General features: G+C 52.3%; 1 protein-coding gene across 1 annotated transcript; it reads right to left on the reverse strand.

Moving 5' to 3' along the window:
- Positions 1–569: 569 nt before the first annotated feature.
- On the reverse strand, positions 570–17,662 carry NIPSNAP1 (nipsnap homolog 1). Its single transcript, XM_082354734.1, has 10 exons — positions 17,522–17,662; positions 9,149–9,276; positions 8,904–8,949; positions 8,559–8,653; positions 5,343–5,413; positions 5,057–5,197; positions 4,722–4,753; positions 4,276–4,370; positions 2,892–2,975; positions 570–894 (listed from the first exon to the last, which is right to left on the reverse strand). The coding sequence occupies exons 1-10, from the start codon at positions 17,617–17,619 to the stop codon at positions 830–832; spliced, it is 855 nt and encodes a 284-aa protein (XP_082210860.1). The 5' UTR covers positions 17,620–17,662; the 3' UTR covers positions 570–829.
- Between the last annotated feature and the right edge of the window lie 592 nt (positions 17,663–18,254).

Consider the following 18,254-nt stretch of genomic DNA (forward strand, 5'->3'; position numbering starts at 1 on the left):
GGCTGGAACAACTTGTTCAAGTTCTCAACCTCATTATGTGGGAAGAAAGAGATGCACCTCTCTCCAACTGTCTTGTATTAGGAACCCCTCCCCAAGTGGTCTTCTGTCATCTCTGTTCTATCTCCCCAATTCTGTATTCCAAATTCTTCAGTTCAAACCCAAGTTCTGAGTTCTAAGTTCCACCTTCTGGGTTCCTGTTCCATTGTTTCCCTCCCCCAGGTCCTTCCCAGCTCCCATCCCTTTTCCCAGGCTTTCTGAGTGGAATATGTGGATGTCCTACTGACTTAGCTAACTTGAGGGTTTTCCCTTTTGCTTCTTGAGGCAGTTCTAGGCTTTTCTCCAGTAGAAGGGACTTGGCTCAGACTGTCCAGCAAGTGGGTGGCCCAGTAGAGACCAGGGAATTCCTGAGAGCCTGGCCTGGTCTGACCTCCTCCCTTCCCACCCCACCTCTAACCACTGGACACACTACCTTTTGTGCAACTTAAGCAAAGCTGAGGATTTCCATGGTGATGATTATGGACTGGTGGCCTTGAGATGAGGAATCTTAGGGGAAAATGTGAAAAGACACAAAAGGTTGCTGTTCTTCATTCAGAGAAATTAACAACTGCTTCCAGCACAGGGGAACAGGTGGGCAGGGAAGGTGGGAAGGGTCTGGACAGGGCTGCAAGTTCTCAGAACCCCATCATCCTTCAGTTCCCCCTTCTCTGAGCTGAGCACTACCCCCAGAGTCCACAGAGTCTGAGAGAAAACCAAGACATCAGGGCTGGGATCTCCTCTGTCCATGGCTACCCTGAGGGAGAGGTGGGAGGAGGTGGAGGCAGCGGCAGCATCACTGGAGAGGTGAGATCTTCAAAGGGATCATGATCCGAGACTCCATGTGTCGAACCAGGGGGACTGCAGAGAGAGAGGCAGAGGTCACTGAGGCAGAGGGGGCTGAGGTGAGCCAACCCCCCAAAACTAGCCCCTGAAGGAGGAGGAGACCCGGGATGCTGAGACAGGGAAACCCCACTGCTCTCCTGGAATGGCCCATGGAGAGCGCCACATCTCCCAAACTGTGGGATACGAGGGGACTTAGGCTGTGATGAAAGGCAGCTTTTAAAATTTTTCATAATTGGGACTTCCCTGGTGGTGCAGTAGTTAAGAATCCACCTGCCAATGCAGGGGACACGGGTTGGAGCCCTGGTCCGGGAAGATCCCACATGCCGTGGAGCAACTAAGCCCGTGCGCCGCAACTACTGAGCCTGCATGCTGCAACTACTGAAGCCCACATGCCTAGAGCCTGTCCTCCACAACAAGAGAAGCCACCGCAATAAGAAGCCCGCGCACCGCAACAAAGAGTAGCCCCCGCTCGCCGCAACTAGAGAAAGCCTAAGCGCAGCAACAAAGACCCAACACAGCCAAAAGTAAATAAATAAATAAATAAATAAATAAATAAATAAATAAATAAATTTTTAAAAATTTTCATAATTATATATTTATTTCCTATGTATGTGAAAAAATAACCATCACAGTTTAAAAGTGATTTCACAGATATTATTGCTTAGGACAAAGCTAGGTGAAGAACAAGGCAGGGGGATTTAAAGGAAGAGATCAAGAAAATAATTGTAGCAGAAGAAAACTGGCAGGACAAAAGCTGTGAGGGTGTCCTCAAAGGGCTAAGGTTTGAAAAACACTGATTTAGTTCAACTGACTCATTTTACAGGTGGGGACGCTGCAGCCCAGAGCGGGTCAGCCCAAGGTCACCCAGAAGGTCAGACTCTTTCCTCCTGCTCAGTGAAGGTAAACTTTACCGTGCTTACAAATTACCTACAGTTCTCGTTCAAGGGCAGATCTTTTTTTTTTTTTTTTTAAGAGATTTTCTTTTTTTTTTTTAAGATTTATTGATTGATTGATTGATTGATTGCCAAGTTGGGTCTTCGTTTCTGTGCTAGGGCTTTCTCTAGTTGCGGCAAGCGGGGGCCACTCTTCATTGCAGTGCGCAGGCCTCTCACTGTCGCGGCCTCTCTTGTTGTGGAGCACAGGCTCCAGACGCGCAGGCTCAGTAGTTGTGGCTCATGGGCCTAGTTGCTCCGCAGCATGTGGGATCTTCCCAGACCAGGGCTCGAACCCGTGTCCCCTGCATTAGCAGGCAGATTCTCAACCACTGCGCCACCAGGGAAGCCCAAGGGCAGATCTTGATTCAGTGCGGGGAGGGAGGGGGTTGAGATTGGGCATTTCTAACAAGCTTCCAGGGGATGCTGACACTGTCATTTGGGACCACGCTAACTCCTTCAGGAGATGCATTCTCCCGCACACCAGCTGGTAAGTGTGGAAGCTCAGCTGTAAGTTCCTTAAGGGCAGGGCATTCTCTGCCTCCCAACTCCTGCCCACCACAGTCCCTGGTACACAGTGAGTGCTCAATCAGCACCTACTGACTCCAGGTGGTTCCCAGGGGTCCCGGCAAAGTGGCAAATGCTGTACGCAAAAAACTTGCTCGAAAAAATTGACTGTGCGCCTCCTCTGCGCCAGAGTCTAGGCCAAGCACTTTTCATAAATTAGCTCCTGGAACCCTCCCTCCAGCCCTCTGAGGGAGGCATTCTCACCATTGCCACCTTACAGATGGAAAACAGCATCAGTGAGGTGAAGAACCAGGCCCAAGGTCACACTGTGTGCTCAACTACAACACTTCTCTGAGGCAGGGACCACCTGGCTGTGTTATTGCCCCTTGGAGCACTCACCCAGGACAGCCTGCATCCCGGGGAGCATGCCACCAGGACAGGAACCTACTAACTCATTGTCCTGAAAGTGAGTTCTCCATCACGAGAGGTAATCAAACGAGGTCAGATCTACTTGCAGAGGGGTTCCATCCTCAGATAGGGCTCTTGGCAGATGACCTCAGAGGAGGTGCTCACCTGTGTAGTAGACATTTTCATCCCAGCCCCTCTTCCTCCAGGCAGCATTTCTGGTCTCCTCCCGAGACTGCAGGTCTTTATAGGCTGTGGGGAAGGCATAGGCTCATTCCTGAGGCACAGAGGATCTGAGCCTGTACCCAGCACAAGGCCCTCCTTCCGTTATCCCAAACCCTGCCCTGCTGTCTCTTCCTCCCCTGATGCCTCCAACTGTTAGCAAACACTGTCTGCTTTGACAATCTCATCCAATCGGTACATTTCTTGTGTATTTCCAGCCCAAAACTCTCCCCTGGGCTCTAGACTTGACTATCCAGTGTCCACTTGACATTTCCACTCAGATGTGTCAGTGTCTCAAAGGTAACACTTCTAAGGACCAAAAGTACACTCCTGACTCTCCAACCTGCTCCTCCAAGGGTCTCAGTAAGCAACACAGAGCTGCTCAAACAGGAGTCTTGGAGTCCTGGGGTCCTCTCTCCCTCCCCCACCCCAGACAGACAATTCGTCCACCAGTCCCGTTGGTTCCAGACCAATGAATCTGTGGAATTCTCAGCATCCTCACTGTCACCACCTTAGGCCAGGCCACCATCCTCTCCCTCCTGAGCTACTATAACCACCTCCTGATGCCCCACATCCTCTCTTGCTCCCCTACAAAGTGCTCCCAACAAAGCACATGGCAGCCAGAGGAATCATTAGAACACAAATCAGGTCATTTCATGCTGCTTGAAACGCTGCAGCGGTCGCCCGCTGCAGTTAGAATAAATCCCAGGAATTCCCTGATGGTCCAGTGGTTAGGACTCTGCACTTCCAGTGCAGGGGGATTGGGTTCGATCTCTGGTCGGGGAACTAAGATCCCTCAAGCCTCGCGGTGCAGCCGAAAAAAAAAAAAAGAGAAAAAGAAAAAGAATAAATCCCAACTCATCTCATCCCCATGGCCTGCAAGACCCAGTCTAACCTGGCCCATCCACATCTTCCCACTCTCTTCCCCACTCCCTCCACACAGGTCTCCTTTGCATGCCTCAAAACCCTGAAGGCCTTTCCCCGCCGCAGGGCCTTTGCACGTGTTGTTCCCTCTACTTGGAATACCCTTCCCTGGCAATTCACAGCTGACTCCTCATCCTTTAGCTGAGCTTACATTTCACCTCCTTAGAGAGGCGTTCTAGTCTATCTAAGCCAATGAAGCTTCCCATATTTTTCTTCATTATTTCTCCCTCTCTCTTTATGATTTGTAATAATCCGAAATTATCTTTTCTGTTACTTTATGTCTGAGGTGGTGTCTCCCTCTGCTGGAATGTAAGCTCCACAAGGGCACTAATGTATTCGCATTGTTGACATGGACTGAGAGTGGAGAAAGGGGGCCACAGAGGGTCCTGGAGGGTCCCCAGCCTACCCCAGAGATGGTGCACAACGTAGAGCTCTCCTATCTGCGAGAAGAAGCCGCCCACTGCCTCCTGGTTCTCCTGCCGGTACTTGATGGCCCGAGCCCTGGGGATGGCAGAAAAGTGTGGGGCAGAGGCCAGGGCCGGTGCAAAGGGCCCTCCGGGGTGTTCCCAGGCTGGTTTCTCAGTTACACATCAAGGGAGGAGCCTGAGGTAGGGCCCTTGGCTCTCAGAAATGATCAGGGACCAGGGTGATGGAGGTGCAGCCGCTGGCTGGGTGTTCTACCACAGTGGTCTAGAGGATCCTCACCCCTCTGGTTGGATCATCACCATCTCCTGGAGATGGCATGGAGGATGACGGGTTCCCTGCTACAGGGCCCTGGGAAAGGTGCCCCACCAGGGGCCTTGGTGGGGCAGGTGTGCAGGGTACCCCCAACTCCCCAGCACCACCACTCACCAGTTGTTCCCCCATTCGATCATGGTTCCCGGCTGAAAGAGAACCAAAGCAGAGGAGGCGAATGAGCCCCCTTCTGGTATTTCAAGCACCACTGTTGGGTGGGGATGGGAAACTGTCATGTCTCTGCAGCTCCTGGGGCCGCTTCACCTTATTCACGGGGCCCTGACTCACACCTGGGTGTGCACGTGTGCACACATGCACACACACCTCTGTTCTGGGGCCAGAAGCCCCAATCTAGATGCTGGGGCACCAGGCCCGCCCACCTCAGGGTACCAGGAAAGCAGCGCTGCTGCAGGAAGGGTGGGAGACAGGCGGGGACCTGGCGGGGGAGGCACCTTGAGCTTGTACGTCCTCAGCTCGTAGATGTTGGGGCCGGCTCTAGGCTGTGGCTCGTTCCAGAAGCTGAACTCGAGGAGCAGCTGGTTCCTCCTGGACAGCAGCATCTGGCTCCGCTCCTTTCGGAACTCCAGGTACTCCTGCGGGCATGGTGGTTTGGGCACGGCAGCCAGGAAGTGCCCTGGCCCCATCGGTGTGTCCCACAGGCTGACGGAGGCAGCCCCCAGCACAGGGCTGAGCCAGAACCAGCATCCGGAGAGCTTTGCCGAGTGGACGCCAACATACCTTGTTGTTTTTGAGCTTGTTCATGCAGTCCATGAGGGCTGGGTAGCCACCTGAGAATCGCCACAGGTGCACTGTTGGGGGGCAGGGAGGAGGGTACAGGTCAGGGGGCTGCGGGGACCCTGCCCTGCTTACCCCGAGGCTGGTTAGGTGTGTATGTAAAAGGGGAGGCTCCAGCCTGGTTCCCTGTAGCACCAGGACTCTCTGAGTTCCCTCTGCCTTGGTGGGGGCAGCACTAGGCAGGGGAGAACGCCAGACACAAGCCCCGGAGACCTAGGTTTAAGCTGCAGCTCTGCCAGGTGGCCTTTGAACCCTCTAGGCCTCAATGTCCTCATCTTGAAAATGAGAATAACGCTCCCACCCAAACTTCTTTAAATAGCAACAAGAGGATCAGACGTGAACTTGTACCCTAGGAGCTGCGCATGCGTAAAGCAGACCACCAGGCCTGTGAGGGACAGGCTGGGCCAAAGGAAGGGGTAGGTCTGATGGGCAGAGATGGATGACTCCAAAACACTGAATTAAAGGAAAAAAACTAAGGAACAGAACAGCACGTGAGGTATGGTACCACGTGTGTTTAGAAGGGGAGGAACATATCCAGAGATGCTGGTCTATGTACCACCTCTCGATGGAGAGCTATCGAGATTGTGACAGGAGATACCCTTGGGGCAAAGAACTGAGGCCTGGGGTTCACAGGCAGGAGGGAGGTTTACTTTTCATTGCAAACTCTTTGTACCGTTTGCATTTTTTATCACAGTCTCTGTACTGGGTTAAATAGTGTCCTCCACCCCCACCCCCAAATTCATGCCAACCTAGAACCTCAGAATGTGACCTTATTTGAAATAGGGTCTTTCTAGTGATAGTCAAGCTAAGGTGAGGTCATATTGGGTGGGCCCTAAATTCAATGACTGATGTCCTTATAAGAAGAGGGAGACTTGGACACAGAGGGCAACACCATGTGAAGACAGACACCCAGGGAGAACACCACGTGACTGAGGAGGCAGAGGTTGGAGCAATGCATCTGTGAGCCAAGGAGTGCCAAGGATTTCCGGCCACCGCTAGAAGCTGGAAAAGGCAAGAAAAGATTCTCCCCTAGAGCCTTTGGAGGGAGCACGCCCCTACCAACACCTTGATTTCAGACTTCAGGACTCCAGAACTAGAGGGAATAGATTTCTGTTGTTTTAAGCCCACCAGTAGTTGGTACTTTTTACAGCAGCCCTAGGAAAACCCTGATACATCTTCCAGTAATAAAGAAACCTAGTTTGTGTGCAAGAGAAGGAACAGTCTTGTCATGCTTGGGAGCATGGCTGGGGCCAAGGGAGCAAGGTCCCCAAAAGGTCAATCGGGCAGGCTAAGGCTGAGAGCATTTGGATGGCCAGTGGCTTGGCATTTCAGACTCTTGTTACTTATCCCCAGCTGGTCGCTCACCTGCCTTTTGACTCTATCTCTGCCTTGATTTTCCCATCTGCAAAATGGTCTGAGCCTATGGTTTAAAGGCCTCTTTCCAAGGGAAACAGCAAAAGTACTGTATGGATGGCAGTCTATTAAGACCAGGAATGCTGACCTGTGGAAGAGGCATTAGCCTAATTCTAGGGGCCAAGAGGTAAAAGTTACAAGGAGGGCATCCAAGGCCCATGAGAAGAAAGAATTTTCTAACAATGATAGTGTTCCATCTAGAAGATGGATTGGAGGTTTTTTACAAAAAACCGAATTCATTAAATTCATTAAAATGTAGATTCCTGAGCCCTACTCCCAGGGGGTGGCTCAGTGGATCTGCTCCCCAGATGATTCTACATAGGGGACAACCCCTCAAGATACACAAAATATAGGACATGCTTTAAAATTCACGCTCCCATTCCTCAAACGTCATTTCTCAATTAGCAGATACTTAGAAGAATACAAGAAGTACTGCTGGAACTGATTAGGTTGTACCTAAAGCGGGAAAACTGTAGGGGCTGGAACGGAAGACAGCTTTTCTCTTACCCCACTATTAATGTGTCAGTGACTGTTACTGAAACAGAATAAATGATTAAGAGAATCTACCTAACTGCAGATCACAGATTTAAAAAACAAACAAACAAAAAAAAACACATACAATTATCAGGGCAGTTGAAGGATGAGGTAAGTTGGCTTACGCGGTAGTGAGCTCCCCATAGCTGTGAGTGTTCAAGGGAAGCATAGAGGACCCTCTATCAGAGCTGCACCAGAGGAGCTCCCTGTGCTGTACGCAGTCTAATCAGCACTGTCCAAAAGGACTTTCTACTATGATGGAAAAGTTCTACAGCTGTGCCATCCAAGATGGTAGCCACGAGCCACATATTTCTATCACTGGGCACTTGAAATGTGACTAGTGTGACTGAGGAACTGAATTTTTCATTTTATTTAACTTTACCCAATTTAAATTGAAACAGCTACACGTGGTTAGTGGTTACTTTCCTGAACAGCGCAGATCTAAATGCCAAGGCCCCTCTAAGTGGCTGGGATGCTATGAGTGAACCAAATTCATGTGTGGGTCCTCACAGCTGGTGCCAACCAAGGTGGGCATGTTGGGGTGGGATGGGGCGTGCTGGGGGTACCGCTGGGAAGCTGTAAGGAACCACCTCAGACAAGAGTCCCTTTTATTCCACAAACACATACGGCATACCGGGGGTTCAGTGGTGAAGAAAGGCAGGGGCCCCGCCCTCCCGGAACTCACCACCTCCACAGGGAGACAGACAGAACAGGGCACATGATCAGGGCTGTGAAGAGGCAAGTCCTGGGGGCTGGGGAGCCAGGAGAGGTGCCTCACCCAGCTGCGGTGGAGGGAATCAGGGGAGGCCTCCAGGAGGAGGTGATGTCTACACCAAAATAAAAGGTGAGTAGAGGAGTGAGCCAAGTAGAGGAGGCAAGGGAGAAAGAATGCTTCAGGCTGATGAAACAGCATGAACAAGAGCGTGGAACTAGAGGGAAAAACTATCCATCTGAAGAACAGAAAGAAGTCCTGGGTGGGATGGTGCAGTGAGCAGGAGGACGTGGCGAGACAAGGCTTGACGCTGGGCAGGGAAGGGCCCGAGAGCCTCGTGGGGCACCCCAAGGGCAGAGGGAGCCACCACAGATGTTTGGGCAGGGGAGTGAGCTGACGGGGGCTGCACTTAGAAAGACCCCTCTGGGTGCCGCTGCAGAGGGAGTGGAGGGCAGCCACCTGGGCTGGGCAGCAGTGGCGCTGGGGGGTGGGCAGCTCACCTGCCTGGTCCTGCTCCCCGTACCATGTGTTCCAGTTGCCCACGAGCGAGCAGGGATAGTCCTCATCCAGGTGCAGCTTGGGCAGCACAGCCTCCCTGCGGGAGGGGCACAGAGAAGGGAGAGGGCTCACACCAGCCACCAGAGCCCCTGAGATGAGGCTTCCAACTCAGGCCCGCAGAGTTGGGCCTCAGTCTCCCCATCTCTAAGATGCAGAGTCTACACGAGAGGACTTGTGGCTCTGAAATCTACACCCCCCTGGATTTCTGCACGGAGAACAGCGCTGGGATAGAGGCCCCCACCCAAGCAGGGACCGGGACAGGAGGGTTAGGGTTAGGGTCAGCTCACGTCAGGCTGTTGTAGGCATCCAGACACTCGGGCTTCACATTGTGAACTGCAACAGAGGACAGATAACAGGAGGTGAAGCGAGGGGGAGCGGGGTGTCTGTGGGGAGCTGTGCTGGGGGTAGCCCCACAGGGCCTGGGCTCCCAGGACAGCTCGGGATGTCCCAGACCCTCTCAAGTCCCAGCCGGAGCCTTGCAGGCCCCCAGAGGCCCTGGGAGGGCGGGCTGGCCAACTCAGCAGCCACTCACACTGGATCTTGTAGAGGTTGCTGGTCTCCTTCTTGGACAGCAGGGTGGAGTGGGCGTCCTTCCGGGGATCCACCTTGTGTACGAACAGAGAACGGAACCAGCTGCCTTCATTGTCCTTGGAATAGAAGCTGCGGGACAGAGGAGTTCAGGGGGGACCTGCTTACATCTGCTCAGATGCCTTGCTCCCCAAGGCTAGTGACACACATTTCTGGGAATGCAGCCACGGAATCCCATGGCAGCTCCAGAAGATGTCATGTCATTGGAGCCGGCTGAGCACACCTGGTCCTTTCTACAGAGATCCTGGCTGTCCAGTTCGCTTCTTGAAGCTCTGCGGAGCCTCAGGAGGCCAGGAGAGGCAGCCCCACCTCCCGCCTCTCTCTCCAGCCTCCCTGCCTCCACTTCACCCCTTTCCAAGAGGTCCTCCACTTGGACCACACAACTGCATCCCCTGCCAAGAGGATCAACCCCGCACCCATCTTGCCTGATGTCCAAAGCCCATGACAGCCCAACCTACCTTGGCAGCCTCCCATCCTGTCCATCCCCCACCTGTGTATCCCGCTCTCCAGCTATGCTTCTCCCTGAACACACCAGGCTCTTTCACTCTGTGCTTTCTTTGCAATTTATGTCCCCTCTGACGAGAGGGCTGCACTCACCGTCCTCCCTGGTGCTCACACTACACCTGGCCTGTGCCCAATCCCAGCCCCACAAATGGAGAGCCCAAGACAAGCACACTTTGTCCTTGAGGAGGTCACAGTCTGCTGGGAGAAGTGGACCTTGGAACACAGTTACAGCCAGATGTCTCTGGGAGAGCCCAGATGTGTGAGCCTGAACTTGGCCTCTGGAAGTCTGGGTTGGCTCTCCAGAGGAGGTGATCTGGCCAGTCTCCAAATCTCCAGGGCTGATTTGGCAGATAAAGGCAGGTAGAGGGGGTCAAAGGCATCACAAGGCAAGATTCATTCACTCATCCAGCCAACACTTAATTGACAAATATCTGCCCTGTGCACATTGCTATGTTGCTGTGAGAATGAATGAATGAATGACGTGCCTTGTTCAGAGCAGGGGGACCAACCACCAGGTCCTGCCAGATCATAACTGCACTCCCCACACAAGGTCCCAGCAGGGGTGGGGATTACTTTTAGGCTGCCAGAGGTGGTAAATCATCTTACTTAACAGCAGTGGTGCAGCTTGTAGCCAGGTCTGAAACACTAGCCTCCCGCTAGATGATTTCTAGCCAAGGAGCCTGGCAGTGGGGGCCCCATCAGCAAGTCCTCTCCTTTTTCAAGCCTTTTCTGTGGCTAGGATAAACGTTTTGCAAATCAAAGTATTGCTTTTCTCCAAAATATGGAGCAAGTACTGGGACTGATAAAATTTAAAAAGCATCCTAAAGTGGTGATATATTTGTATAAGCATAGAGAAAGATAAGTAACAATTTGTCCCAGACTGCTTTTTGTTGGTTGGTTGGTTGGTTGGTTGGTTTTTTGCCACGCCAAGCAGCCTGCAGGATCCTAGTTCCCCGACCAGGGACTGAACCCGGGCCACAGCAGTGAAAGTGACGAGTTCCAACCACTGAACTGCCTGGGAACTCCCAGTCCCAAACTGTTAATACTGCTTACCTGGGAGAGGGAAGAGGAAGATGGTTAAACTTTTCGTTACTCATTATAATTTTTTGTAAAGGTAAAAAAAACTGTTTAAAGTATTTCCAAATTCATAGGCTTTCTATCATTTTGTGTGTATTTGCTTCATTAACAAAAAACAAAGACAGTTATCATCAGATGGTCGATGTAGTCTGTGAAAAATTTGGGACCAGAATAAGGGAGCCTCACTATGGCTAATGTTGGCTAAGGATATCCTCTGTGCCAGGGACCTGTGATCAGCTTAACATGATCCCGCTGAATCTATGTAATGATATCATAATGTTGATACTATTAATGCCCCCATTTTCGAGATGAGAAAATAGAAGGTCGGAGGTGGGAGGGTTAAGAAACTTGTCCCCAGGTCACATAGCAAATCAGGGGCAGAGAGCTCAGGAAAAAACCCAGAGCTCTTTCCTCTAAAGTCAGCCCCACCTCAGATCTGGCACCAACCTGGGGAACTAGCATCAGGTAGATACTGTGAAGAACCAGGTGTTTTTAACAAAGCCACTGGCAGAGGGACCTGACCCTTGGTTTGAATGTAGAGAGGCTGCTTCTGCTGGAAGGGGTGGTGACAGGGAGGGCAGCCACTCCTACTATTTGTCAACAAAGACCTTTGCTCCAGGACTGGGCTTTGAGTAATTTATTAACATCAGCACTGACCAAGATAAACAGCCAAGTGGCCAGCCCTGAAGAGAGAGCCTGGGACCCCGGGGGCTGGGGAGTGAGGGGGTCCAGGAGCTCTGATGGGCTCCCATCTCCTCCCACCACTGTCTAATCTTTCCTGCCTCTGGGTCTCTGTTTCCCCACGTGTCAAAAGAGCAGGGTAGAGCAGCCTATCTCTAAAGATCTTTTCTACAGGTCCCAAGAATATCCCAGGGCAGGGTCTGAACTTGAAGCTAGCATCCGAGGGTTCACATTTTCAAGAGTTCAAATTTCACTTTCTCAATGAAATCACAACATTCTCCTGTCCCTGAACTCCCCAACTCTTCTCACCCTGCTCTCTATTTTTCTGTAGCTCCTTCTAACAGGTTATAGAATTTTTTTTGTTTATTATGTGCCTTGTTTATTGTCTCCCACTAGAAGCAGAGCCCCAGGAGGATAGGGATCTCGTCTGTCTCGTGTATCCCTGCTGTATCCCCAGTGCCTGGAACAGTGCTGGGACGTGGCACATGCTCAGACCACGTTTGGGGAACGAGTGCAGGCGTGTGGGGGGAGCTAAGACACAGGTGCATGAAAATGATGAAATCTGAGAGGTAAGAAAGGAGCGAAAGTGTGGACCTTGGCTCAGAGTGTGGACTTGGGAGTCAGGGGCCCTTTCCATCCCCACCACCACCAGCAGAATTAGTGCTTAAGAACACAGGTTCTGGACAAATCCAGCACTAATCCCAGACCAGCGTCATCTCTCTGAGCCTCATTTACCTCATCCATAAAATAAGAGCAATAGGATCGCCTTGTAGAGAATGGGGCAGACACGGCAGTGCAGCTAATATCACTCTTCCTACCTAACTTCCTAACTGAACTCCTGGCTCCCATTCTTTCCCTTTTGTCCTAACCTGCCCATCAATTTTGTAATGCACCATGGTCGTGATGCTATTCCTCCACTTGAAAATCTTCTATGGATCCCTACTGCCCATAAAACAAGGCTGGATGTCTCCACTTGGGATTCTAGCTCTAATCTATTTTGCCAAGCTTTCCAGAGTCAATTCCCCTTTTTTCTTTTTCTTTTTTTTTTTAAAGATTTATTGATTGATTGATTGCTATGTTGGGTCTTTGTTTCTGTGCTAGGGCTTTCTCTAGTTGTGGCAAGCGGGGGCCACTCTTCATCGCGGTGCGCGGGCCTCTCACTATTGTGGCCTCTCTTGTTGCGGAGCACAGGCTCCAGACGTGCAGGCTCAGTAATAGTGGCTCACGGGCCTAGTTGCTCCGCGGCATGTGGGATCTTCCCGGACCAGGGCTTGAACCCGTGTCCCCTGCATTGGCGGGCAGATTCTCAACCACTGTGCCACCAGGGAAGCCCCCCCCACTTTTCTTAATTTTTAATTTTTATTTATTTATTTTTTTGGCCGCCCCACGCAGCATGTGGGATCTTAGTTCCCCGACCAGGGACTGAACCCATGCCCCCAGCAGTGGAAGTGCAGAGTCTTAACCACTGGACTGCCGGGCAAGTCCCCAATTCCCTCTTAAATTTGGTGACCACAGAGCCAAGATTCCCTATCGTTAGCAACACCTGAGAACGTGTTAAAAGTTTTGAGGCCCCATCCCAGACCCACTGCAACAGAAACTCTGGGTGTGGGCCTAGCAATCTGGGTTTTAACAAGCCTGCCAAGGGATTCTGATGCACACTCAGGCCTGAGAATCACTGCTCTAAGGCAGTCCCAACTTTCTTTCTTTCTTTCTTTTTTTCATGTAATCTCAGTAAATCATCCCAGAAACACCAAAGATTCTGGTATCTAAACTATATTAAGAATATATTAAGCCCCAAGGGTGGGGCTTCCCTGGTGGCGCAGTGATTAAGAATCCGCCTGCCAATGCAGAGGACATGGGTTTGAGCCCTGGTCCAGGAAGATCCCACGTGCCGCAGAGCAACTAAGCCCGTGTGCCACAACTACTGAGCCTGTGCTCTAGAGCCCGCGAGCCACAACTACTGAGCCCTCATGCCACAACTACTGAAGCCTGTGCGCCTAGAGCCCGAGCTCTGCAACAAAGAGAAGCCACCGCAATGAGAAGCCCGCGCACCGCAATGAAGAGTAGTCCCCGCTTGCCGCAACTAGAGAAAGCCCGCGCGCAGCAATGAAGACCCAATGCAGCCAAAAATAAAATAAATTAAAAAAAAAAAAAAAGAAGAATGCCCCTTAGGCCTAGAAAAACCAGTTCAACCCCTTCCATAAACACATCTCTCCTGGGACTTCCCTGGCGGTCCAGTGGTTAAGACTCTGTGCTTCAGGGAGCTCAGCTCGGTGCTCTGTGATGACCTAGATGGGTGGGATGGCTGGGGCGCTGGGGGGCTGGGAGGCTGGGGGGCTCGGGGACTGGGGGGCTGGAGGGGGGGCAGGGAGGGAGGTCCAAGAGGGAGGGGATATATGTATACATATAGCTGATTCACTTCATGGTACAGTAGAAACTAACACAATATTGTAAAGCAATTATACTCCAATTAAAAAAGAAAAAAAAGACTTTGTGCTTCCACTGCAGGGGGCACAGGTTAGATCCCTGGTCAGGGGAACTAAAATCCCACATGTGGGGCACGGCCAAAAAAAAAAAAAAAAAGCCTCTCCTATTTCGCCCTCAGCCCCTCCATCATTTTCATGTGAATACGTCTCGTCTCCCCAGCCACACCGGAAGCCTAGAGCTGACGTTCTCCATCCTTCAGGGTACCAGCACAATGCTTTTAGCATGGGAGTTGCTCAGTAAATATCTGTCCCAGATGAGAACTTTTGAGACACATTCGCACTCTCAATAGGGATCAACGGTCTGGTGCCTCACCACATGAAAATGCTCTGGAATGCTCTAGATTGATATGCTAGGAAGTTCAGCTCTGTGCACATTCCTGAAACACTCTTCTGTTTTGAGTTGGCTGAAAGGGGTCACAGGACTTTCCTGGTGGCACACTGGTTAAGAATCTGCCTGCCAATGCAGGGGACACTGGTTCGATCCCTGGTCCAGGAAGAGCCCACATGCCGTGGAGCAATTAAGCCCGTGCGCCACAACCACTGAGCCTGCGAGCCACAACTACTGAGCTCACATGCCACAACTACTGAGGCCCACATGCCTAGAGCTCGTGCTCCACAACAAGAGAAGCCACGGCAATAAGAAGCCCACGCACCACAATGAAGAGTAGCCCCTGCTCGTCGCAACTAGAGAGGGCCCATCTGCAGCAACGAAGACCCAACACAGCCAAAAATTAAAAAAAAAAAAAAGAACCCGCCTGCCAATGTAGGGGACACGGGTTCGAGCCCTGATCCGGGAAGATTCCACATGCTGCAGAGCAACTAAGCCTGTGTACCACAACTACTGAGCCCGCGTGCCACAACTACTGAAGCCCATGTGCCCTAGAGCCTGTGCGCCGCAACTACTGAGCCCACATGCTGCAACTACTGAAACCCGTGTGCCTAGAGCCCGTGCTCCACAACAAGAGAAGCCATGGCAATGAGAAGTCCGCGCACTGCAACGAAGAGCAGCCCCCGCTCGCCACAACTAGAGAAAGCCCGTGCGCAGCAACGAAGATCCAATGCAGCCAAAAATAATAAATAAAATTTAAAAAAAAAAAAGAAAGGGGCCACATTTCTGCTTATTGTTCCTGAAGTCTGTCTTTGGAAGACAAACCGGAAGAACTAAAGTTCTGTTAACGAGAGCATTACTGATGCAGCGGTAGCAACTGCTGTGTACTGAGCACTTTCTATGTGCTGAGAACTGATCCTCACAATATGTTCTTGAGAAAAATGAGGCTCAAAAACAAAATAGAGGGCTTCCCTGGTGGCGCAGTGGTTGAGAATCTGCCTGCCAACGCAGGGGACACGGGTTCGAGCCCTGGTCTGGGAAGATCCCACATGCCACGGAGCAACTAGGCCCGTGAGCCACAATTACTGAGCCTGCGCGTCTGGAGCCTGTGCTCTGCAATAAGAGAGGCCGCGATAGTGAGAGGCCCGCGCACCGCGATGAAGAGTGGCCCCCGCTTGCCACAACTAGAGAAAGCCCTCGCACAGAAACGAAGACCCAACACAACCAAAAATAAATAAAATAAATAAACAAAGTAAACAATGCGTTTAAAAAAAAAAAAGATTTCTTAAAAAAAAAAAATTGAGAAAAATGAGGCTCAGAGATGTACCAGGCCTTATTCGAAAACAATTAATCAATGGCCAAGAGGATTCCAATCCAGGTCTATCCGATTTCAAAGCCCACACTGGGTCTGTACCCAAGCGGCCCCCAAAGCTCAGAGGCCAGAGGGCCCCTCTGGTGACTCCAGAGAGATACGGGGCAGATGGAGGGTCGGCAGGATTCCCAGGTACGGTGGGACCAGGGAGTAAGGTGGGACCAGGGAGTAAGTAACTTCGAAGCAGTCCTTTAGGGACTTGATAAGTATTAATCCAAGTACCTGCACAGCAATCCTACGAAAAACACCAGGCAGGGATCCCCATCCCCACTTTAGAGAGAAGGAAACCAAGGATCACAGAGGTTCAGTGCCCCATCCAAGGTTAAGGAGTGGATAAGTGAGGAGCAGCAGGCTGCCTTTATGTCCCATGCTCCTTTTGTGGCCTCTGGCTATTCGCCACACAGATGGCTTTACCACCAACCAATTTTGTAACCCTGGGGAAGTGTGGTCCCGCCCCCAGCTTCCATTTCCTTATCTAGAAAACAAGGGGCTCACAGAAGGTGATCTCCCCAAAGCCCCTTCAGCCCTGACATCTTGGAGGCTCATGAAAAAATTTCTTGAGACACAGGTTTGGGCGAGGGGCAACATTTGCAGCAAATTCACCAGGGGCTGGGTACTTTGCACACATGGCCTTGTTAATCCTCAACAACTCTATGAAATACATCCTACTTTATCAACCCCATTTTACAGATTAGGAATCTGAGACTTCAAGAGGCCAAATGACTCATGCAAGGTCACCCCACTGAAAAAGGCTGAGTTAGATGTGCTGGTGCCAAGCAAACTCTAGGCTCTCTCCATGTTATCAGCTTTCTCCCCAGTTACTGGGCAGTCAGGTTGGGGGCACATGCCTGGCTCCTCTTTCCCAGCCTCCCCTAACCCCCACTGCACAGCACTCTAGAAGATCTCACAGCAAAGCCTAACAGAACTCTGCAGCTTCATGCCTGGGCTGTTGGGCAGGACAGACCCCTCCCTTCCACAGGTGGGGGGACAGGTGTCCTCACTTCTTTGGCCAATGTTCTTGAGCATACACTGTTGTGAGCCCTGTGCCAGGGGCTGGGTAAACAGAAATATGAGGTGATGCTCTAGTGGCAGGGACAGGCAAGTGTGTACAGGGTGGTAAGAGCAGAGACGGGGGAAGTACAGGGTGCTAGAGACGGAGAAGGGAGGGGCCACCCAGGGCCAGTCAGGGAGGCCCAGCCCTGCCTCAGCCCAGAGCAGGGACCAAACAAAAGCCCAGGCCCAGCCCATGGCCCAGCCAGCCTCCCTCTCCCAGGAGGCCACCAGTTGTGGTGCAAAGAGCACAGTGGTGTCAGGAGGCCTGGGTCCAGACCCAGTGCCGCCACAGGATGGCAGGGGGAGTGACCCTGGGCAACTCCCATCCTTTCTCAGGCCTCCTTTGCCCCACTTCTACTGTTCAAGGTTGGGGAGCAAAGGATCTGTTCAGCCACAGCCTTTAGGGATCTCCCATTGCTCCCCATATCTCTTACTCCCAGAACTTCCAGAAGGAGGTGCTGCCTCTCCTAGAAGCCCCCAGGGGGACTATCTCACAATCACCGCAAAGGCCTGGGAAGGGGCCACTCCTCCTGCCCTCTGACAGCTCCCATTCCCCAGGGCCCAGGACCTGCCCCTCTCATTCACCCTACCCTTCATTCTCAGCCCAGAGCCAGGCATCCAATAGGACAAAGACCCTGCGCATACCTTTCCCACCTCCCCCGTTCTTTGAACAGACCTCCTCCCCATGGCTCCGCCACTAACCACTAGATTACAAGCCCGAGTCTCTGCCCATCCCCCAAGCCCAGACCCTGGCCCCCACGCGTGCACCCCCCACGCGCGCCGTCCCCGCCTGGCCCGGCCCGGCCCGTATCATACCGCGCTGCAGCCACAGCCGCAACGTCCCGGCCCCCGGGCCCCGGGCGCCCCAGCAGCCGCCGAGCCGCCGCAGAGATGCTGCACAGACGCGGAGCCATGTTGGAGCGCTGCTGGTTGGAGGAAGGCCCCGCCCCCGAACCCGGCAGCGGAGGCGGAACGTGAGTAAGCCCCGCCCCACCTGGTCGCCCGCCCCCTCTCCACCCAGACAGGTGGGCGTAGTCCCTGTGCATTCAGCAACTTAGATGCTGGGCAGAAGTCCTTATTCTTGTCCTCTGAGCCTCTGCATCTCTGCTACAGACTTGCTCTGTGACCTGGAGCAAACCCTTTGCCCACTCTGGGCCTCAGTGTCCACCCCGGTAAAATGGGAGCATTGAACAATAATACCAGGGGTTCTTAACGGGGCACTCAAGGATGAGCGGCAGAGGGCGAGTAAGCCCCCTGAAATCTATACAGTTATGTGCGCCTGTGCGTTCCTGGGCGGGGGTGGAGGGGGGGGGCCGGCACAGATAGCGTTTATCACATTATGAAAGGAAAACCCCCTAACAATTTAAGACAGATGGACAAGGCTCTGGGTTGCAGGGGCACTTTCTCTCCATCATCTCCTTTTCCCTTTCCATCCCCCCCTACCATCGCTGCCTGGGTCTCCTGGGGCCCCACGCCCTTCTCCTGCTCTGCCCAGGTCTTGTGCCTAACTTCCAAACTAGTCTCCTCTCGGCCCACAATCCCCCAGATC

This window comes from Balaenoptera borealis, assembly GCF_965194805.1.
Source record: "Balaenoptera borealis genome assembly, chromosome: 14".
In the NCBI taxonomy this organism is placed as follows: domain Eukaryota; kingdom Metazoa; phylum Chordata; class Mammalia; order Artiodactyla; family Balaenopteridae; genus Balaenoptera; species Balaenoptera borealis.

Coding starts and splice junctions, on each gene's coding strand:
- NIPSNAP1 (XM_082354734.1), bottom strand. CDS start 17,619: ATGGCTCCGCGTCTGTGCAGCATCTCTGCGGCGGCTCGGCGGCTGCTG. Junction 4,754..5,056: donor TGAGGACGTACAAGCTCAAG/GTGCCTCCCCCG, acceptor GTTCTCTTTCAG/CCGGGAACCATGATCGAATG. Junction 2,976..4,275: donor CGTTGTGCACCATCTCTGGG/GTAGGCTGGGGA, acceptor CCTTCCCCACAG/CCTATAAAGACCTGCAGTCT.